General features: G+C 38.9%; 1 protein-coding gene across 6 annotated transcripts in view; it reads right to left on the bottom strand.

The window, feature by feature from the left end:
* The window catches only part of ARID1B (AT-rich interaction domain 1B), a 458,656-nt gene that overhangs the window by 428,788 nt on the left and 5,486 nt on the right, over positions 1-24,382 (bottom strand). For all 6 annotated transcript variants that reach the window (XM_063443418.1, XM_063443420.1, XM_063443417.1 and 3 more), the window contains exon 2: positions 358-552. In XM_063443418.1, the coding sequence (XP_063299488.1) occupies positions 358-552 (195 nt within the window). The remainder of the gene's footprint in view (positions 1-357; positions 553-24,382) is intronic.

Genomic DNA, 24,382 nt, shown 5'->3' on the forward strand with positions numbered 1-24,382 from the left:
CCTTTGTTAAAACAGGGGGGGAATTTTTACAAAAATGAATAATAAAAAAAAAGAAAGCAATGATGTTGAAATGGCCCCACACCATACACTTGTTTTTTTTTTCTTTAATTTTGATCTTTCCTTGTTTAAATCATTCAAGACTGCCCTGTGTACAGCTGGTAACTGCAATTTAAAAATATGTCATACAGTCTATCAACAAGATGTAAAAGATATTTTCTTTTCATCCACTTTTGTTAACAGTTTCTGAACACTTATACAAATAACAATCCCAAACTGGAGTCCTTGCCTAAAATAGTTATTTTTAACAGTTTGTAAAGAAACATGTACTTGCTAATAAAACCTAAATAAGCCACAAACCTGTTGCTGATGATATTGCACTCCTGGCATTGCACCTTGAGTACGCCCCTGCATTCCAACTGGATATCGTTGTGGGCCTGGAGGACCATATGACTGGCCAGGATAAGGACTGCTGTGCGGTGTCTGGGAGTAAGGGTTATTCCCCATCCCATAAAGCGGAGGCCTCTTCATTACTATTGGATCCATTGGATTAGCCTATAAGAAGAAGAGAAATAACCAATTTAATTACAGAAAATTAATAATTTACAACTAATAAAAGGAGAAAAATATGCAACATACGACTACTACAACTCTTGTTAGACTGTTCCGGTTTTACATCAAAACAGTTTTGGAACAATTTGACCCCAAAACATAAATAAATCGATTCACCCAGGATCTGCCTTGACCTCGGCTGTATCAATAATATGGAATAAATAATGCAATATTTTCAAAGTCAATTTCTTTCAACCTTGTGACAAACGCTCCTTCCCACGTACGTTTGCAACAGACTCCTGGAGGAGTGTACAGGCCAGCCTGCTTCCCACCGACTATGGTACACGTCTGGGACACCGTTTGGGAGTTACCCTGCCCAGCTGCCACTAGTAGCTTTCCCTGGGTGCCCCTTGTTCGGCACTTTCCCTTCATGCTAATTTAACTGAACACTGGCTCTCTGGCGGCCGTTCGCATGAACCAAACCCACAAATAGTCCCAGCAGTACTTAGCCACGAGTGCTATGGGACTAAATTCGGCATGAGGACTTTGTGGGTTCCCGGTCACTTCAGCAGGACTTAGCCACAAATGTTATGGAACCGTTTTTGGCTTGAGGTGACCGCGCGGTTCCCGGACAACTTGGTTCGCTGTTTTGAACTATTTTGAAATCTGCCAGGAGAGAGCTTTTTGGAGGGAAGGTTCCTGAGACTAAGGAACCCCGTATTGCGGCCGCAGGAGCTCTCTAAAGTTGACCAGCAAAAGCACCAAACGCCCTGGATCTATTTTGGGCATAGGACCACGTGTGCGGCCGGTCAGAACTTTAACACTGTGGCGTTTCCTCTACAATGCATGGATCTGAGCACTATTTGGAGAATTGGGAGCTCAGATCAGAGCTGTTTGGGAATGTATTATTTGTGGGGTTATTTTATGTTTTTTATTATGTTTTGGAGTATGTTTTATATTCAGAAAACTACCAGCCGAAGAAAACTCTGGCAGGAAGTAAAGGAAGGGTTACAGGGGTAGTACAGGGCATAACCCTAAATATATAGAAAAAACAGAGAAAGTACTGAGGAGAGCTCCTCGTGAAACCGGGGTACTTCTCCTCACCACCACTACCCCCAGATTAAGTATCAAGTAAATATAACTTAAAAAACGATAAACTTTATTGAAACTAAAATAATAGGGTTTAAAACATAGAGAATAGAGACTGAAAATCTAGCTGGTAGAATATTTAGGCATATTAGATAGATACTATTTGAGAACAGAGTGGTATATACATAAGAAATATGCCTATTTCTTATGTATATACCACTCTGTTCTCAAATGTATCTAATTGCTATAACTTTTTTGATAAATGAAACAATCTTATTTATTTAATTTTTCAATTATTTTCCTTCCTCCCCTCCTATATATGCCACTAAAAGATAGGTATAGACAGTGTGGATATGACTATATACACTTGCCTTTCACACTAACATTTAGATAGATGAGGGATATTCCCCTTTATTTAATGTTTGAGAATACAGGTGCCCATGTATATAGGTTATCCTATTGGAACAGGGGATATGTATTAGTGTATAATACCTGATCGGAATAATAATTCTATTGATAGAACTTGAATAATACATTTATATAGTGAAGCTCACTCCTGTTTATTTGAAAATTTGTCTTCACTTTATTTTTCAAGTTTAAGCTTAGTGTTTGCGCATGCGCCCGCAATCCAATGCGGACATGCGCACTCCACTTGTGGGCTCCAATTACATATCCCTCGTCTGGCTGTGACTGAGAGCACCCGTCTGGCGGACACGATCGAATCCCTCCCCCTGTGGACAGGTAGGAGGGACTTGCGGTACTTTAAGGAGTGAGGGGAGAGAGGCACATTTCCATTACTTGCCCTTGAGAAAGGCGGTTAGACTGCCGAAACGCGCGTTGGGCGATTTCCCAACATACTACTTAGTAATGATTAGATGATTTTCGTTATTTATTTTGGCTATTGACTGAGATGACAGCCTGCTGTATACCCCTTATCTAGAGATCCTCAACTCCGTGACTCATTAAGGGAAGGCAATTTGCTGTTTTGGGCTACAATTAACTATTAATAGGTTGGATTTCCCTGGTACACTTTTGCAACTGTTTTTTTAGTACTTGCAACTGTGTTCAGTTGCTTCATACAATTATATAATAGTTGCATTTTCTTGATACATTGTTACACACTTTTCTACACATGGAATATGCCTAAATATTCTACCAGCTAGATTTGCAGTCTCTAGTCTCTATGTTTTAAACCCTATTATTTTAGGGTGATAGTGTGTGTTTTTGGGGTGTGTGTGGGATGTTTAAATTATTTTTGTTTCAATAAAGTTTATCGTTTTTTTAAAGTTATATTTACTTGATACTTAATCTGGGGGTAGTGGTGGTGAGGAGAAGTACCCCGGTTTCACGAGGAACTCTCCTCATTACTTTCTCTGTTTTTTCTATGTTTTATATTTGCCTCTCTGTTCCTGGGAGATAATTAGCTTATCAGTCTTTAACACAATTAGATTCCTGGGAGGGGCTTGTGGTGAAGACAATGGAGACCCCTTGCTGGGCTCTGTGTATAAAAAGGCTGTGTTTGGATGCATTAAACCAGTTGTACTCCCAGAACTATGTGTCATCTAGTTACTGGGAGGGGAAGGGGCTAGTTCGTGGAGGATTCAGTGGGGAAAAGTCCTTGTAAGGACTACAGCTCCCAGGACTGTGTCTGGTCCAGTCCCTGGGAGGGAATACCGCTAGTCCCCTATCCTGCTCCAGGACAGACAGGCTCCAGGAGGACCCCAGTCAAACCACGGTGACTGGGGCAGAAACGCTGAGGTTTTCCCCTATTCCAGCTAGGAATTGGTCATTGGCGGAGGTACCCAGCCAGGGTACAGGGAGCTTCGCTACAAATCTGGACATAAGTAACAGGACTTACTAAACAGAGCAACCAGCACCCACTCATATATATGTATTCACTCCTTGAAGGTGCAAAAATGGACTCTGGCTCAGCAACCATCAATGCAGAATTTCACATGAAAAATGTCCAGCACGCATCAATAGGTGAAAATGCACTATAGCAGTGGCTGAACAACCAAGCTCGCAATGGTTGGAAGTGCAACTAGGTCCTGGAGTTCTGCCTGTAAGGGAAAGCCCAGGGAGGGCAGCAGGTTGCTGGTCAGGTCAGTTACCTCTGGAGAGACTCCAGCTTTTCAGACAAGTCAGGCCACATCAGCTGCTGCCTCCTGTCTTGGAATGTTGCTAATGAGCAGTCACTCAATTTTGTAGTAAATCAGAGAGCTGGTCAGGAGATCATGTGACCCAGCTCCCTGATTTACACAACAGACAGGAAGTTGTAGGAAGTGCAGCTAAAATGAAGAGTGGAAATAGAGTATGTGTGTGATGTCTCTAGATATTCTTACTCCATATTCATGTCCCACCATTCAGAATAACAGGACAGTCCCAATTTCAGGATCCTGTCCTGCCATCCAAACTTGGTTTCCTGGTATCTCACTTTTGGGGACATTAGGGAACTGTCCACATAAAGTACAGTGTGAGTGCATTATTATAAGCTTTACTGCACATGCAGAACTTGCCTCACATGCGCATTAGGTTCCCCACTTGGCATGAAGTTGCAGGAGGTAGAGATCTAGGCAATGCCAAGAAAGCCTGAGAACCAGAATTATCATTCATAAGAGAGTAGGGGTAGGAGGAGGTAAAGAAAGAAATAGGGACTGGGATACCATAGCGTTAGGAATACAGGTTTGTATTCCTAACACTATAGTGTTCTTTTAAATTAAATAAAATAAAATAAAATAAAAAAAGGGATGAGAGAAGTCCTGACAGACACAAATGCAGCAACCTAAACAGTGATTAGCTTTATGGAATTAATTTGGTTCAGTGTTTTTACTGTATTATAAACAATTTAATATTACAACATATGAAACACACAGACAAGTATACATAATCTTGGGTACTTTCTGACAAGTGCTGGATCAGATTGTTTGCAAGTGAGGACACGCATGTGCTCACACCAGCAGGGCTACACTTGCATTGGTCTGTAATAAGAGGAGTGAATAATCAACTATATATTAAAAAGAAACCTTGCATTTTGAGATTTTTGCTCAGATCACCAAATTAAGTTAGCTGGGTGGAGGTTGTTTTAAGTATACAAATAGACTCTAAAGGCAAGCCTGGCATTTAATCAATCAATCCAAAATATGTGTCACATGTGCTTGGCCGTGGCATTAAAGGAAGGATGTCCGAATGTGCATACGGGAACACTGCATTAAACGCTTTTGTGGTGTTTAGTGGATCTGTCAATGTCAAAAAAGTAACAGTTTTTCTAGAACTATAAAACATTTAGTTTCTTATAACTAAAAGCCACCTATGTATATTTTATCCAGGCCACACTTTGGGAGTAAGTATTTTAGATAAATCCCTTCTGGTATTAACAAACCTAGTTTGACAGTCTTTTGCTAAATAGCAAAAGTTGGTCACAGGAACCGCACTTCCAACGGCCACAGGTGCTCTGGAACAGGACCAGCAATCCCAATATTATAAGGCAATAAGAAAGATTCACAGGCACTCCACATGTGAAAGCCGCAGGCAGATTTATTGTAACAAAATTAACAGCAACATTTCGACCTAACAGGAGGTCTTTGTGACAAAGACCTCCTGTTAGGTCGAAACGTTGCTGTTCATTTTGTTACAATAAATCTGCCTGCGGCTTTCACATGTGGAGTGCCTGTGAATCTTTCTTATAATCTTTTGCTATATATCCAATTATTGATCTCCTTCAATATCCCCAACTTTGTAGCGCAACGGGGCAGGAATATTAATTTTCTAAGCAACTAGAGAATATTTGATTGGGAAATCCCATGCACACCATTAACACACTATTCCATCAAACATTTGTTATACGCCACATACAGGAAAATAAAACAAAGAACGTCTCTTTTCTAAAACCATAGCTCTAATAATATTTGTTCTCCTGTAGATATACTACAAGAAGAAATGATCGGAATTATCTGCAAGCCTTTGCTGCCACAGCAGCAGAAAATGCTGGTGAAATTGTGTTTTTCATGTGTGCAAAATTGATGTTAGAATGTATTACATATCTTGCATTGCATAAAATGCTAGAACAAGCAGTGTTGTCTAGTTAGAACAGCACCTATGAGAAAGATAATAAAAAATATAAACAGTGGGGAAAAACAACAAAGAAAATGCAGAATAAATGATATACCACAAAACAAAAACACAATATTAAATATTATGCTCTAGTAAAATTTATTTTAACAGTATTTTTCTGGTGCACATTTAAATTATCACAGGAATGGAACCTTTTCAAATTACTAACAAGAAACCACACATTTTAAAATCTTGTTTAAATGTAATATTAATTTCTCTATAAAAAATATGCACCCACTAGATCAATGGGAGACATCTAAAAAGCAACAGCACATACAATGAACACACATCAAAGGCCTTAATGTCGGAGATATAAGGAACCAATATGCTGAATATTTTAAAACATGGAAATGGTTTACCAAAAATGAAAGCAGCAATAGTTACAATTATTGTGTAGTTTGCACTTTCTAGTGACTGAGGAAATCTTCCCTGGTAACACGACTGCATAAAGTGTATTACAATTAAGTGACTCAGCCACCCATGGCTACTAACAGTCTTATCTACATGAGGTGTCGGGCATGTCAGCTTCAACAGGTTTACCTTGAGGCTCTATGGTTCGTAGTTGGTTTGGAGACTTTACAGTTTTCAGCAAATTTCAGATAGTTGTATGATCTCAAAATATCTCAAAAATGTCACAGACCTAAGTTACAATGTGTATCTAAACAAGCAGCATCATGATGCCCGAGGAGTTAGCAAAAGTCCAGAACAAAGTTTCTGGAAAAGCGCCAATTCAGAGATCAAAACAAAATAATTAACTAAGAAAATAATAATAATGAAAAAATACATCTAATCTTTTTTTTTTTTTGGCAGTTTACAAATCAAAATCCAACCGGACAGTGATGAAGCAATTTTGACAAGACAAATGGTCTAAGGCAGGGGTGCCCAAAACGTAGATTTCCAGAAGTTGTAGAACTACAACCCCCAGGATACTTTGCATACCTTTAGAATGACAAAGCATCATGGAAGCTGTAGTTTCAAAACATCTGGATCTACCTTTTGGGCACCCCTGGTCTAGGGAGAGCAAGTCCAGATGGAACTCTGCACAGATATATATATTTTTTACTTTTATGCCAGAGGCTAGATACACCCCCAGTACATGTGACTTGGACAATCGACATTAATTCTGTGCACCCTGGCAACAAATAGAATGCATCTCCCCTCCCTCCTACACAGCATCCCTCCATATTTTTATTTTTTTTATTTCCCTACCTCCTTCCCTTCCCCTCCTCAGAGGTTAAACGATCTAATCAAAGGCTTCTCATTAATTGGGCCTTGCAACACTTGCATTGATGTCAAATAGTGATTCTGCCAAGAAGCTTTGCCTGCCTTTGGATTTGAGGTGAGTTTTTTCGCATTCATGAGGAGGAACCTATATGCCTACTAGTTAATTAGGTATTAAATAAATAAGGAGAAAAAAAAATTTAAGTAAATATTTTATACAATATAAAAATGTAAAGCACTTGCCATGGAAAATGGAAACAAGACACTAAAAATTATATACAGAAAAACAATCTGGGCAAAAGTAATTTACTAAAATTGCCTTATGTATATCCAGGGAAAAGAGAGAGAATAAAAAAAGAATATTGGGGGCAGGGCCTGACAGCAGAGCAGTGAGGACATGAAACTCCAGAGCTCCTGCACTAAGCTACACAACTAATCGATTTTCACGACCCAAGAAGCGACTAATCGGGCCACAAAGGCCAGCAAGTGACAATGGAAGCTCAGCAGAGCAGAATGACACCTCACAAACGGCAGCACCTGATATTCTCACCGGACAAGCGTCCGGGGCCTAGTCACATGGCGAGCGCGGGAGGGACGGCCGCTCTCCCACCACCACGACTAGATACCTCGACGACTAAGGGCCCCTACTCCCCCCCCTTTGGACCGGCGGGGGTAATCCCGGTCCACACTTCACAGGGCCACAACACCCTACGAACATCCACAGCCTCAAGTAACCCACACCCAGATGCCAAGATGGCGGCAGCCGACCGAGCTCCTGGGACTCCACCCGCCCATCCTCTACCAGCACAGCTGACAAGCGATCTCCGCCACGAAGACCGCATAGCTGCAGCTTTCAAACGCTTTTGGGCGCGGTGGAGGGCCACACTGACAAGGACCCAAACAACCACAATGAGCCCTCGACCGCCCACTACCTCGCCTGCATGCGGGCCGACTACAGGGCACACGACCGGACTAAAGACCGGTACGAAGCAGCAAAGGGCACTGAGAGCTTTGCCCTGTCCTAAAACTCGCAGACCGCTAACCCGACGCCGCCAACCAGGGCCCCGACGCAACCTGAGAGCCTCCATCCAAGGCCCAACGAGACGCACAATGAAGAGGCACATCCGTAGAACCGGGGCGGCCTACCCGCGGTTCGACCACCCACTGAGAAACACAACCGCACCCAGCACCCGGATGGACCTTGTCCCCACAGCAAGGAGACACCCAGAGATACCAACCGCAAGGAGAGCAGAACGGCCATCACGCCACCACGGGAAAAGCCCCGCCACCCGAGGTACTCACGGAGGTCCGGGAAGCAACGGAGGAGCCCCTGAGGCACTCTTGGCCCGTGACACCGCAGCTCTATGGGACCTTCCGGTTTGTGCCATGCCACTACCATCTAAAGGAGTTGGCTGACCTTCGGTGACACACTGCGGCTTGGACTGTTACACCAACACGTTCCTGCAGCATGAGTGGACTCTGTCTCGCATCACCACCCAGCCCTGTCTCTCTGTGATAAGTGGTATCTGAGCTAGGGACTTACAGATGTGTATTGAGGCAGAGGCCTTAATGACTTATCTTAGCCCTCGTTCCTCCTATTATACTGGTTGATACTTGTACTGCTGGTCCCTCTTACATTACTGATGGGGTGCCCAGAAGCCCTATTCATATATGCTCCCACACATACAGCCTGTGGTACCATCTACAGGTGACCCGCCATATAGTAGGTACGGGCGGCCTTAACATGTTAATCTGGAGTGCCCAGCATATCTCTAACGGCAGACCAACTCCACAGGCTCATAGCCTGTATTGCCCCCTTGCACAACACATCTTCATATAGATCATACGCAAATGCTATTCACTGTCCAGTCCTCCTCGGTTTTTTGTTTTTTTTTAACTTTCCCTCGAAAGTGCTGGCATTCTTGACACAGGGGTCAACCCTAACTTTATTAGTTCAACATGATTAATCCACAGGGTGAGCCAGGTTTTATTGTTTATTGCTGCAAGATATAAGCTTACGATTCAACTTAATTTACATATGTTAAAGAATGTTTATAGCCTGTACCAAACGATAACAAAAAGAAAAATGTGCAGTTCTTTAGTGCCAACATGCGAATCATGATGGATAAAATATGCGTGCTGTTGTGGCACATTACAAATGCTTGTTATTTTCATGCACAGAAAAAATAAAGAATTTTAAAAAAAGAAGAATATTAAAAGGAACACTACAGAGTCAGGAACACAAACATGTTTTCTGGCACTGCAGGTCCCCTCTCCCTCTCCCTCCCACCTCCCATCCCCCGGTAGCTGAATGTGTGAAAACCCCTTCAGGTCACTTACCTGAGACCCCGCCGATGTCCCTCGTCGGTGGTTTCTGCTCGCCGCTGCTCCTCCCAGTGAATAAGTCAGCCGGCGGGGGAGACTGATCCTCGCCCGCCGGCTGAGGAGTCCTAATGCTTTTCAATGCTTTCCTATGGAGAATTGAGCGACGCTGGAGGTCCTCACACAGCGTGAGGACGTCCAGCGACGCTCTAGTTCTCTGTGCTATGGACAAGGAAGTGCCCTCTAGTGGTGGTCTATAAAAAACTGCAATAATTACACTTGCAGGGTTAAGAGTAGTGGGAGTTGGCACCCAGACCACTCCAATGGGCAGAAGTTGTCTGGGTGCCTACAGTGTCCCTTTAAAAATCACTGTTTAGTTTCCTTTTCTTTGAAAAGACAGTGTTTACAGCAAAATGTCAAGGGCCTGGTGTAGACACCAGAACAGCTACAATATGCTGTAGCTGTTCTGGTGACTATAGTGTCCCTTTAAAGTGATAAGGTCACCGTTTCTAGCCTTCCACTCAAATATTAACTAAAATTAAAAACACTCAAAAAGCTGCATAATTATTCAAATGCAATAATCATCACCTCCTCACCCATTTCTTTAATGTTTAAAGAAAATCATATATTTCAATAGGATTACTTTATGTTCACTTTTTTTTGTTAGAGTTAAAGTAATTGAGGCAACAAAAGGATATACATCAAGTCAATACTAAATAAGGTATTTTCGTAAGCAGGTGCAATAGTGGGATGAGGGTTGCCATCATTAAAAAAAACTGTGACAATAGAAGTTTGTGTGTAAGTTCTCAGTGATTACTTTTCTAGCAACTTGTTTCATTACCCCTACTTATACCCTTTGTGTCACTATACCCCACTCCCTCTAGCATGCAAGCTCATTGAGCAGGGCCCTCGACCCCTCTGTTCCTGTGCGTCCATATGTCTGGTTACAATTACGTGTCAGTTAGTCCACCCATTGTACAGTGCTACGGAATTTGCTGGCGCTATATAAATAATAAAATAATAATAAAAAAATAACTGTGCAGGTAACTACTGTGAAACAACTAAAACTGTTAACAAGTAAATGTAGAGCCATAAGCCTCTAGGGTTTTGGAGTATTAAAGTGCCCAAGAGTGTCTCTTCAACAACTTCCAGGAAAAGAATATCATTTGTAAAATAAAACAATATAAAAATAAGATATAGGACTCTATGTAAATGTTTGCTCGTTACACATTTGTGACATACTGAAAAGTGACAAATTTGCTTTAAACCATATTTTCATGGCATGACCTGCTTTGCCCTCCTGACACAAGGCAACCAGGGGCGTGAAACTAAAACATCCAATGATGTTGTATCGAAGCTTAACCGGTTTCCAAGAATATTTAAAAGATAAATCTACATTGAGTGTGTGAAGTCGCTGTAATAGATGTGTATGCAGAGAGAACAGCTAGTCGAAATTGTAATGGTCTTTCTAGTAAGTCTAGACTAGAGTATAACAGTAATAAGTCACGAGATGGTTGTCCATGATGTTGAGAAGATTGATCCCTGGATGGCTTTTGGGGTCTTGTAATTTTCTCAATGATATCTCTGGGCGTTCAAAAGATCACTTACCATATAACAATCTGAAACTCGACTCACTGTCAGGAAGACAGTCTTACTCCATGCCTTGTCTGGTTGTGGTATAAAGCAAAGGTGTGCATCTTCTTGCAGATAGTTTCCAGACCAACAACCAATAGCAGTGTCCAAAGCCTTGACATTTCAAGTGACACTCTAAACACCATAACCACTAGAACTCACAACAGTGGTTATGTTGCCTAGCATTTTTTGGGACCACACCAGTTTTAAGTCAAACCGTTCAGAAATAGTTTCCTGTAGACCAGGGCACTTCACAGCACCTAGGAACCATGCTTATCTCTGCTGCATACTAATGCACAATAAAAATTTACAAAGTATAAAATGTAAGTTAGGGACAAGCCATGATGACCATGACTGGGGAGATTGCTGCGCTAAATGGCACTTGTCTTGCGTATGCCTGATAACAATGAAACCTGTAGTATTAAGAGTTTTTTAATATTAAGTCTACCTTGCCATTCACCACCCACACCTATCAGCCATCATGCGATCTGTTACCAAAGGCATCTTGTGCAATTTCAGGATATATGCTAGAAGATAAGTGGAAGGAATCAGATAATGGCAGGTGCTCTGAATTTTTTATAGACCAACATTTTGTAGTCTTGCGAATCAACAGGAATAACATAGGCATAAAATATAGGCATCGCACAGACTAAATAAGTTCTAGTGCCTTATCAAGTTAACACAGATAGAATAGAATATGGTATACATTGTACAATGGCACAATAAATGTTGAACATCTTGAATGTTTTAGAATGCAGGTGCCATAGAAGTTTTTAGTTCATAATAGAGCCATTTTTGGCACAGACCTCATAAATTGTATCTCCTTTTGAAAGTATATTTATATTTTTCCTGTCTGCTAAACTGACATCTGAAATTTTATTTTCTCCCAAATTTCAAGTAACTCCCCGCTTCTTTGCCATTATTGCCAGTACAGAGGTAAGCAGGAGAGTTACCCTAAAGCAAAAAGCTCAACAGTCTCTGTGTTTGTGTATGAGCAGTGCAAGGCATACTTTAAGAGCTGTAACAGGTATTCATGTACAGAGTCCCACAGGCTAGCAGGTACAACAAGCCTTTTGTGTGTGTCTGAACGCACGCCAAAACGTCTGCCTTTGTATTGAACAAACCTGTTTTCAACTGATAACAAAAGCCCAAGTTGTGAAACCTTGCAGTCAGGCCTCTGAATAACAGCTGCTGCTCCCCAAGAAATGCCAGTAACAGAGCAAGTACCTCATACGTCATTACAGTCAACAGTTCTGAAATCATGGCAGCTCTCACCCTTAATTATGACATTTTAACAATTTTGTTATAATTTAGAAAAAGTCCCTATATTCCGCATATATTTATAATGTGTTGGTAATGTGCATTTACCTTTTTTTATTTTATTGCTAATTTCTAATGCTGTATTTTATATTTGTTTTTTCTTTCTAGAATCTCATTTCTATCCATTGTGCCTTTGCTATTCTATTTTTGTTTCTCATTTTCCTTGTAACATCTACTAAATGTTAATCTAAATATCTTAACTCTACAGATATCTACATGAAATACTTTCTGAATTTTAGGGAAAAAAAGCAATCACACTTAAACAGGTACTGTTCCTTAATCCTTTGGCCTTGTCAAGCTCTTCAATAGGTGTTTTGTTTTATATTGGTTAAAAAAAAAAAATGCACATTTACAGCCAACACTTAATTAATCTGCCATACATGCAAACTACTGACAGTATACAAATGTGGGGAATAAAATATTTAACCCCTTAGTGACCAGACCGCTTTTCAATTTTCTTACCATTTGGGACAAGGGCTGTTTTTACATTTCTGCGGTGTTTGTGTTTAGCTGTAATTTTCCTCTTACTCCTTTACTGTACCCACACATATTATTGCGGTCACATGGTCCCTGGGTGGTCCTAATTTTCAGAGGGGGGACTGTCTGGGCTGTCACACAGTCCCCCAGTGAAAAAGAAGACCGATCACCGGCGGGAAAACGACGGCGATTAGGTAAGTACATATTAAGGGAGAGGGAGGGAAGGGGTTAGTTTTTCTTAATTTTTTAAAAATGTAATTTATTTTATTGAGTGCCTCGACCCCTCAGCACAAGCAGAGCATCGGAAGCCTGCCTGATGGCTTCCGATGCTCTGCTTCACTGCCGGGCCCATGTAAAGCAACCCGGAAGTGATCGGTGGCCCGGTAGTGAGGGGGATATACCGTTAAGAGCGGCTGAAAGCGAACGCAGACGTTTCAGGTACGTCTGCGGTCCTTAAGGAGCGTTTTTTGTCGGACATACCGATACGTCCAAGGTCAGGATGGGGTTAAAGAGGAACTAACATTTACGAGAATTTTTAATATTCTCTTTACTTAGCCGCTATATATTTTTACAATATACACTTGTGAGGCGTGAAAATTTTTTATGAAATCCACATCTTTTTATCAAGCATCAAGGGTGACAACATCACAGCTCCCTGGCAATCATTGCTCTAAAGCAGTCCCCAAGGCATCCCTACCAGTCCAGGATTTAGGGAATACCTAGTTGTGTCTAAGATTTTTTTTGTGAAAAAAAAAAAAAAGCCTTTGACACAACTAGGTAATTCCTAAACCCTGGACTGGTAGGGCTGCATTGAGGACTGGTTTGGGAACCACTGCTCTAAACCCTGTCCTTTGCACATAGAGAAAATTGAAATAACTAATTTCATTTCACCTCTCCATTTGCAAAGTGTGTCCTAGCCATGCTGGGACTGAAGTAGACTGATGTTATTGGCTAAATCTGGACCATAAATTTCAGAGAAAATGGAGCACCACATGACAAAAAGGTTAACTTTTTTTTAAAATGTTTTTATTCATTTGTGTGAAGAGACAGTTCTCCTTTAAAGTGACTCTTCATTAGTATTCCATAACAAATTTTTATAACACCCTGATGTTTGTGATACAGTATGTTCAGAACTAGCACACTTTCATTGATTATAAGACCATAAATGATGCCTCTCTCAACAGGACACATGAGTGAGAATGTGAGCTTATATGGCAGCAATTTTTTTCCCCAAATTGTTGCAGTTTTAAGAAGGATGCAGGGAGACAAGTGACCTACATGGGCAGCAAAAGGAAACCTCTCTGCATCTGGCAGTGAAACTAATATTCCTTGTTCTGAAGAGTTCCCTTGCTTTCACCTATTTTGCTATTCGGCTACTTGTCCATAGCGGACAAGAAATCTGGGAAGTATGCTCTCTCCCCCCCCCCCCCTAAATCTATTGTGTTCCTTTAAATAAGAGGAGGGGGGAGGGGGAGAGGCAGCAGAGGCAATAGCCAATTAGAGAAATGTGCACTTCATTTCTATCCTCTGAAGGCAGCATGGTTGTTTAAGATGTTCAAAATACCTTTAAAGCAATGAGAATAGCTTATGTTTCCTTTCATAATTGTGGTTTAAATTTTTTGTTAGTACCTTGTATACCAAAACCAAAAAAAATATTCTGGGTGAATAAATTCCCCTAATGGAGTAGTTTTTAGTGGTTATATTCTCTCAAAAATAATGGATTATTCTCCAACTTGTTCAACTATCCCTCTGCTTAACATGGGGTCTCAGCTAGCTTTCCGTGAGACAGTCTACACTTCTACGTGCTTCCACAGATTCATATATCCCCCTGCCCCACCAAAAAAAAAAAAAAAAAAAAAAAAAACACACACACCACGCCAAAGAAAAAAACACCACACAGTAATCATGCTGCGTAATAATAACAAGATGACCCTCAGCTTCCATTATTTTTCATAAACAAGAATATGTAATACTTTTAGATGACAAAAGTATATACTCATAGATTGTAAACTCTTGTTTCTATGAATTGTATGTATTACTACCCATCAAATATCCCCATGCTATAATTGTAAAGTGCTGTGGAATGTATTGCCATTATATCAATAAATGTTCTGTTGATTATGTGATCTAAATCTGTTTGACAAAATAAATTTTCAAACTATTACAACAACTGAAGAAATAAATGTGCAAAATTGAAATAAAAACATTGAAAACCGACTATTCAGGGTTACATGATCGTGATTACAATGAATTAAACTCACTGCTTATTTTTTCAAAACATTGTAAACCGGATTCCAAGATGAAATAGGTAAGATAGCTCAATATGCAAAAAACAAAAATCTATATATTTTTTTTTATTATTGAGTATTTGTTGTACATCTTTTTTACAGTGTTGAAAATCAGTAATTTAAGCACTCAAGTTAGTGGCTTGCCATACAACTGACGTGGGAGTTTAAAAATAAATAAATAAATAAAAAAGATAAATCTCCATATTTATGGCAAGTTATTAATAAGATCCCACCTGAAACAATATACTAATTTGATTCCAATCACTGGTCCTCTCAGGTGAAACAGATTCTCGAGAGACAGTCAGCTGTCACTGCAGTGCTGTCATCATTTTTGAACGGAGTGCCACAACAATAGAAAATTCTTATTGATTAAAATGTAAAATTTGTTTATACACACACACACACACGTGTGTATATATATATATATATATATATATATATACACACACACACACACACACACAAAAAATAATTAAAACCATCAGACTTTCAGCTATGTAATGAACAAATCAAACAAAAGCTATTGAAATAGCTCAACACAACAAATGAATCAAGTGGTTTCCCCAAATTTAACTGAAAATGCAACTTATGACTTTTCCAATCTCAAAATGATGCAACCCTTTCATGGTGCAAATGAGATGTATAGCCAAACACAAGCTTTTTCTCAGCGTTACTGAGGCCTCCAGTTCAGGAATATTCTCCGGTTTGCTTCATACTACCGCCTTCTTCAAATCTAACCAGCTATTTTCTCTGGGTTTACAGTCAGGTGACTGTGATGGCCACTGTAGAATTTTCCAGGACTACTTCTGCAACCAAGTCTTGGTGGAATTTACGTATACTTGGAATCATAGTCTTTTTAGAAGGACCAATGACGCCCAAGCTTCAGTTTCCTCACAGACAGCATGGTGTTTTCTCCTAGGATTTCCTGATACTTCAATGAATAGATCATGCCTTCCACACACTGCAGGTTTCCAGTGCCAAAGGATGCAAAGCAGCCCCAGAGCATCACCAAACCACCACCATGCTTAACTGTAGGCAGTGTTCTTTTCAACTTTGAACTTGGAAGCTATGCTTCCAACGGTGACTCTAGGATCATTCAGTGCTTTCGCTATCTTTTTGTATTCTGTTCTTGTTTGTGAAGCAGATTACCTCTTCCCTTAACTTTGTGGACCATCCTTTTGCCATATTTTTATTTTAACATCCTTTCAAACGTGACACTCAACAAACCCCTAGCCAGTTCAGGTATTTCAAGTGTTCCTGTTCAACTGTGCTTGAGACAACACCGGTTTTGCATATTTGTGCAGTTGTAATTCTAAATTGCATTTTCAGTTGAATTTGTGGAAACCATTTGAAGCATTTTCTTGACCATTTCATTAGCTTTTGTTTGATTTGTTCATTGCAAACAGCTGCAAGCCTGTAAATAATTCTGACTACAACTGTGTGTATGCATATATGCACACATACACACACACACACACACAAAAAATGTGCACAGCATTTTCTTTGTATTATATGCAAGATAAAGAAAAAAAAATACATTTCCATAACTTTCAAATGTATCCCACCTCTTTCCTGGCAATACATATTCAGTTCCTTAACAAGGATGACAGGATTTATTCACTAAGCTGGGAAATGTGGAGAACTTTGAAGGAAGCTGTAAATTCAATGCTAAAAAAGCCAAGATAAACGACAATAGAGCTTTATTAACTCAACTGGATACTGTGGAGAAATTCTAAGAGAATGGCACGTTTTAGGATCTTTCGCATCAATGGAAGAATCAGTTTGAAATGTTGAACTTTATTAACTTTAGTCTTTTTTACCCTAGTTTATTGCAAACACATATTAGGATTTAGAACTTTCCTGCGAAAATGAAATCAATTTGTGCAGAAAGGCATAGATAAAAAAAATACAATCACTAAATGTGACCAGCACTTGTGACATAATGGCTACAACAAACTCACTCAGAATTCCCAATTTAGAAAACCCTGGTTATCCCATAATGGTGAAGAATTTCTTTCCTAGGCTGCCATACTGTCTCAAATGAGGTATACACCAAGAAAAGCTTTTTGCCAGATTTCCATATATAAGAGACAGAAATTGACAGGTCCCATCATTTGCCCTGTAATTTCTCAAAACATTCAACCTGGGGTATAGTTGTACACATGGGACATCACAGCATATACATGTGTTTTGTTGCACTAAAACCTAATCGGTATTATGATATTCACAGAAAGAGGGGGAAAAAAAAAACCGCAACACTGTATTAGGAAAAAAATGTATTACATTTTTACACTTCATTACTATTTAATTTGAATTATTCTAGGTTTTATTTAGGTTCAGAATTTAGAAAGTGGTCTCTGTTCTTAAGAGGTTAATATCAGATCTCACTCTATTTTGTTTGTAACCAGATGGGGAGCTGCTCCTATTGTAGTTTGCTTTCTTCAGTATTATCTGCATGCATTCCATTTGAATCCAATTTCCTTTTATTACCTCTGCCCAGGTCAGGGATGAATGGCTGTCAGATTCTGCAGTGGAAAAAAAAAAAAAAAACCTTCTCTTCCTGAGCCAGCTACTTTCCATTCAGACAGACACATGGCTAATCTGCATATGTGAAGGTCACAGCACTTCAGTGTAAGAGGTTAAGAATGGAACTGCTCCAGTAAAAAACAAATACATAAACTCAACATCAAGAAATATTTATGCATATCTTATTTCAGCACTGTATTAAAGATATTACTATAGTGCAGTTCTGTCTATATGATTAGGATAGGAAAGTTAACTACATATTATATTTTATATAAAACCTACATAAGTCTGATTTTGGTAATAAATTATTTGGTATTAAGACAATCACTTTAAAACACTTCTTAAGAAAATAAATTCGGGATAAAATAGACATCACTTTTTATACAATTACTGCAACTACTATTAAGATTCCATATTGAATTGATGTTTTATTCAGTAGAAATTATTCAAATACTGTCTGAGCAACAACCTACCACTAGGTTTTGTTAAAAATAATAACTGCTTTTTCTAAGTGGACGTAAAAATAATCAGATAACCAGATTAAAATAAATAAAAGTTTCTCATATGTGGCTTATTTTGCTTTAATGGTCAAATAATTTGACCTGAATCATTTGATGAGCCACTTTAATCTGTGCTATGCAGTGGGTTAAATTAGCATGAATTATTTGGATTTGTGAATAAAGAATGTATTTACTAAACCAGGAATTTGATATTTCAGGTCAAATTAGAACGAATAAAAATATAATATTTTATATACACACAAACACACCTATAGATCTCAATGTTGCTTGTTTAAAGATCGCTAAAACTTTTACTTCCCTGGTCTCCTCTGTCTCCTTATGTGAATAAACCCCTTCTATAGAATATGTGTACATTCAAGGTGCCAAGGAGAACATGCAAATACTATCACTCTGAATTTCTCAGCCCATAGACTGCAGTAGTTGCATAGAACTAAGTTTTCAGTATACTGTTATGGGTAATTACAATCTTTGAGATAATACAAAAACACACACACACACAGTCTCAACATTTACAGAAAGCATTAGTATATTACAAAGATTGCTCTAACACATACACATTCACAGATGCATACATGAATCTAGGAGCCAACTAAAAATGCTTGGAGCCAACGACAAAAGCAATTCTTAAAGGACCACTCCAGGAAAACATACTCATTTTCCTGGCACTATAGTGCCCTGAGGGTGCCCCCACGCTCAGGGACCCCCTCCCGCCCGGCTCTGGAAAGGGGAAAAGGGGTAAAACGTACCTTTTTCCAGAGCTGGGCGGGGAGCTCTCTGCCTCTGATCCTCCTCCGTTCCGCCCCGTCGGCTAAATGCGCACGCGCGGCAAGAGCTGCGCGCGCATTCAGCCGGTCGCATAGGGAAGCATTATCAATGCTTTCCTATGGACGCTTGCGTGCTCTCACTGTGATTTTCACAGTGAGAATCACGCAAGTGCCTCTAGCGGCTGTCAATGAGACAGTCGCTAGAGGCTTTGGGGGAAGGCTTAACCCATTTATAAACATAGCAGTTTCTCTGAAACTGCTATGTTTTTAAAAAAAAAATGGGTTAACCCTAGCTGGACCTGGCACCCAGACCACTTCATTAAGCTGAAGTGGTCTGGGTGCCTAGAGTGGTCCTTTAAAGGGACACTATAGTTGTCAGATCTACTACAGCTTAATGTAGTGGCTCTGGTAGTGTAGTGACACTATAATGTTCTTTTAACTCAATTAGGTATGATCAGACTGCATACAAAATATTTTGCATTGTCACTTTACCTCCAGGCTGTGAAAGCACAGTATTCTTAATTGTCCCCAAATGCCAAAAAAATCAATTTACTCTTTTCTGATGGAAAGCAGAGGCGACTAGTTAAATAGTTCCCAACAAGAGCCCCAAATTACTTACTGCATGCTGCTCTGTTCTCTCAATGATTCTCAGTGAGGAGCATTGCTTTCCAAAGAATTCGGAGCACTATTCCGGTTGTCACACTAACAACTTGGATGGTTCAACCTTTTCACTTTACAAAGTTAAGCTCTGAAGCACCTCAGCAAGTTGAAGTGCTTTAGGAATATGGAGTAGATGTAGAAATCCACAACTCTTAACCTGCAGCTGGGCACCCCCATTTCAGCTCACTTGTAAACAAACACAGAGAAACAATAAAGAAAACTAAATTTCAATTTCTTCTCTGCATTTGTCATGATCATTCAGAAGTGTATCATATCTGAGCTGGACTATGAGGTCACTTAAAATGTTTACTATAAAATAGTAACGCGTTTCATAACCCACCTCCCATAGACTGTAAGCTCGTTTGAGCAGGGTCCTCTTCAACCTATTGTTCCTGTAAGTTTTCTTGAAATTGTCCTATTTGTAGTTACATCCTCCCTCTCATAATATTGTAAAGCGCTACGGAATCTGTTGGCGTTATATAAATGGCAATAATAATGCAAAAAAAAAAAAAAAATTGAGCAAAATGAAAAAAGGGTTACTGCAACCACAAACAACATTTTATTAATACACAGTCTTTCATTATAATAACCTTTACTAGCATGAGCCCCACTTGAAAAAAAAAAAAGAAAAAAAAAAAAAAGGAAAAAAGGGGGGAATATGAAACAATAGAAAGACTCTCCCTACTTCCATCTAGGGCATAACCCTCAAATACGATTAGAGAAACAATATACTTACCTGCAATTTCACGCCATTCTGCAGCCAACAGCAGGACAGGCTGAGATGTGGACTTGGGCTGCACAAAGAGGGTGGCTGTGCCATTTGTCAATGTTATACATGCTGATAGATTACAGTGGGCATGGTGCTTGGTGAAGCCCATTAGTTTACAAGTTATATGTTTATGCAAAGGTAAATTCCGGTGATTTGACATTTCCCCTTTAAGGTACTAGTTCAATGTCCATTACATTGACTGATGGAGCCTTAATTACACGTTGGGTTTCTATTAATTAGCACACTGTAGTGGAACTCATATAGCACATATTTTCTACTTATCTGCCACCACTGGGTACAGAATGCCAGGGTCATACAAGGTAAAACTATGTAAAAAACAATTATACTGTGTAATTTAAAAAAGTTTTTTTTTTTTTAAATTATATTACACAAAAATAAAGAAATATAAAATAGCAGAGTGACTGATGGATTCTGATTACACAGACTTACCCGTACTACTGGACTGGAAAGTATGATAAATTACAAAACTTGCTTTCCATAACTGCTTAACCCCTTAAGGACTGAGCCAAATGTACACGTTTTGATCAAAATAAAACCTGGAGTTTGACTAGATGTCTGTTCAACCGTAATTCACCTCCTTCATATTAAGTGCACCCACACTTATTATATATAATTTTATTCAGGAGAAATAGGGCTTTCATTTAACATCACATATTTAGCTATGAAGTGTAATTTAATATGAATAAAATATAAAATAAAAGTGAGAAATTAAAGGGACACTATAGTCACCAGAACAACTACAGCTTATTGAATTTGTTCTGGTGAGTAGAATCATTGCCTTCAAATGCAGTGTTTACATTACAGCCTAATGATAACTTCACTGGCCACTCCTCAGGTGGCTGTTAGAGATCCTTCCTGGGTCATGGCAGCCTAAATGCATCCAAACATTCAGTATCTCCTCCCTCTGCATGAAGACACTGAACTTTCCACATAGAGATTAATTGATTCAATTCATCTCTATGAGGAGATGCTGATTATCAAAATACAGTTAGAACGAAATAACATTTTTTATATTTATTTTATAATATATTTAATTAATATGATTCTGTGTATTTTGATTATATATATTAAATATTAAAATACACTTAGACAGAGTGTATATATGACCCAAGTATAGATTATTTTATACTGTTTGAACTTTATTTCAGGCAGCAGGGGGACTACCGGTCATTTGAGGCACTCCCCCTGCTGGCACTGCTATGGACGACTATTAAAAGGACCACTATAGGCACCCAGACCACTTCAGCTTAATGAAGTGGTCTGGGTGCCAGGTCCAGCTAGGTTTAACCCTTTTTTCTGTAAACATTTACAAATGGGGTAATCCAGCCTCTAGTGGCTGTCTCATTGACAGCCGCTAGAGGCGCTTCTCACTGTGATTTTCACACAGTGAGAAGACGCCAGCGTCCATAGGAAAGCATTGAGAATGCTTTCGTATGGACTGGCTGAATGCACGCGCGTGCGCATTCAACCGATGACGGAAGAGGGGGGAGAGTCTCCAGCGCCAAGGGAGCCCAGCGCTGTTAAAGAGGTAAGCGATTAACCCCTTCCTCCCCCCTCAGCGCCACGGGAGTGGGACCCAACTATAGTGCCAGGAAAACTAGTATGTTTTCCTGGCACTCTAGTGGTCCTTTAAGGTTGGGGACGCACCTATTATGTATATATTTTGCAGTATACTGATAGGCCTGTTTTCACAACATTTTTTTTTTGCGGATAATTTTTCCTGAAACAAATCGCATGGTTGCAATTTGTCCGAAACGCCACATGAACGCATTTAAGTTTTTTTCTGGACAAATTGATTTGGCTGAACTACGTATTTTTAGCTTTGCACAAAGTATATTATCTACCATCAAGGCTTAACTTCAAGAGCAATAAAAGACTTGCCTGTAACAAAGTTATCCCTAAGTTTATTTTTTATCAAAAACATTAAACCATTTCTGTGGGAACCCAAAACAGGCAGTGACATAGTTCTCGAATATTCTGTAGTGTAGGTACTAAGTTTCATGTTTAAGTAAAACATTGGTTTGTTGGCACCGTTCATTTGTATTAAATTGTGAAAATTAGCAATGGATAATAAGTTCATAACCTCTCATATCAAGATAGAATTTATTATATACTGCAGCACATGTAATAAAACAACACAAAGAGGTAGGAAATAAACATGTTTGCTTTTAAGGGAGTCATATATACACACAACCAACCATAAATCTGAAAATTGCCAATTACTATAGTCAGAAAAATGAAAACCAGCAGCTGGTAGGAAACAACCTTGACATCTTCATAAATGAAATACATAGCATACAAATGAAACACCAATGGCAACATCACAAAAGTCCATACACCAAATAGCTTACAGTGAATTAGGCCAACACCTTTTCTAATGATATATTGTAGACATTTGCACTGCAATATCTAAAGAAAGGGTAGCCTAGTTAAATACAAATTGCTTTGCATTTGCCGTAACAAATAAAATTTGAATTTACACAAAAAAGGCATGTGGAGCAAGATATATCAAAGGAAATCAAATATATGAATATATGGACATGTAAACTAAACATACAAACATGCAGTGAAAGGAACACACTAAAGAATATGAAGTACAGAAGGAACAGAAACAATCAAGATAAACTGAGGGACAAAAAAAAGAAAATATCAGGAGAAACTCAGAAAAGAAGAGAGACACACACTGGCAGAAAGCAGTATACACCCAGGCAGTCATTGAAAATACACCCACACAGGCAGAGGCAAAGAATAAGCAAATTAGCTTAAAAAAAGAAAAAAGAAAAAAAGAAAAAGAAAATCTGTCAGCAGTAAGCATATATATAGGCCAGGAGCTAAAATATATGCAATACAACAGATACAGAAATCAATAGAAAAATTATAAATGCAAGAGAGATGCTAGCATTTTCATAACAGCTTTTGATCAATAGACTGACAAGGAAGGTGCAGAGAGGAACAAAAAAAAAAAAAAAAAGCAGGAACTAAGACATATACAAATACGTAAAATACAAAGGGCACATGTGACAGTGTCAAGCGTTCAAATATATCCAACAATAGAATAAGCGACACACAATGCCAAGGCAAGTTTAACCAGTCTTTGCACCAAGAAATAACACTGAGGAGAACCATACATATATATTGTCAAAATACTAGAGTATTGCAGTATGCCATTATACCTTTTTTATTGGACTAACAATATTTCAAAGACAAGCTTTTTAGAGTTTTCCTCTGTTCTTCAGTTCTGAAGCAATACTGATCAATCTGATAGAGTTTAACACTTAAAAACAACTGATGTTAGAGAAAGGGAAGGAGTGAGTGGGGTGTCATAAATAGCAGAAGATGTGTCTGAAATCTGTATTGCTTCATACCTGAAGAAGAGAGGAAAACTCTCCAAAGCATGTCTTTGAAATATTATGTTAGTCCAATAAAAAAAAAAAAAAAAAAAGGGAAGCATTGCATACTGCAATACTCTGGTATTTTGTCTACTAGACTAATATGGCTAATCCAATCTACACTATATATATACACACACACATATATATATATATATATATATATAAACCCAGCACACTAAATTGTGACTATATAACTTCAAAGCCAATCTGCCCTTCATCCAACCTGATTCTGTTTGACTACTATTTAATATTTTGGTGGTTTTGTGATTCTGTAATTGACAATGTATTTTCACTAAATATGCTGTCACAGTTTTCCCCACTGGCATAATTGAAAAGCGGCTATTGCATATATCACAAATTCCTTTTGGGAGAACAGATTTCAAAACACACAAGCCTGGATTACATAATATACAGAGCTTGTTCTATTAGCATGTCTACAACAATATATACCAACAACCAGTCATAAAAAAAAAAAAAAGTATATATTTATATTTTAGGATAATACACACAAGAGGTTTGTACAATTTTCTAGCTTTTAAAATGAATATAAAAATAATGGTTGTTACTGGTATACAATACGAACTTTGTTTGGCTTACAATGAGGGCCATTTACTAAACAATGAGCTGTTGAAAGATACAAACAGCCGTGCAAATTTTATGCTTAAATAGTCCAAGTATAGATAAACTCAGAATTGCCTGGGTTGGTAACGCTATCTAGTGC

The sequence above is a fragment of the Pelobates fuscus genome, chromosome 2 (assembly GCF_036172605.1).
Source record: "Pelobates fuscus isolate aPelFus1 chromosome 2, aPelFus1.pri, whole genome shotgun sequence".
Classification (NCBI taxonomy): domain Eukaryota; kingdom Metazoa; phylum Chordata; class Amphibia; order Anura; family Pelobatidae; genus Pelobates; species Pelobates fuscus.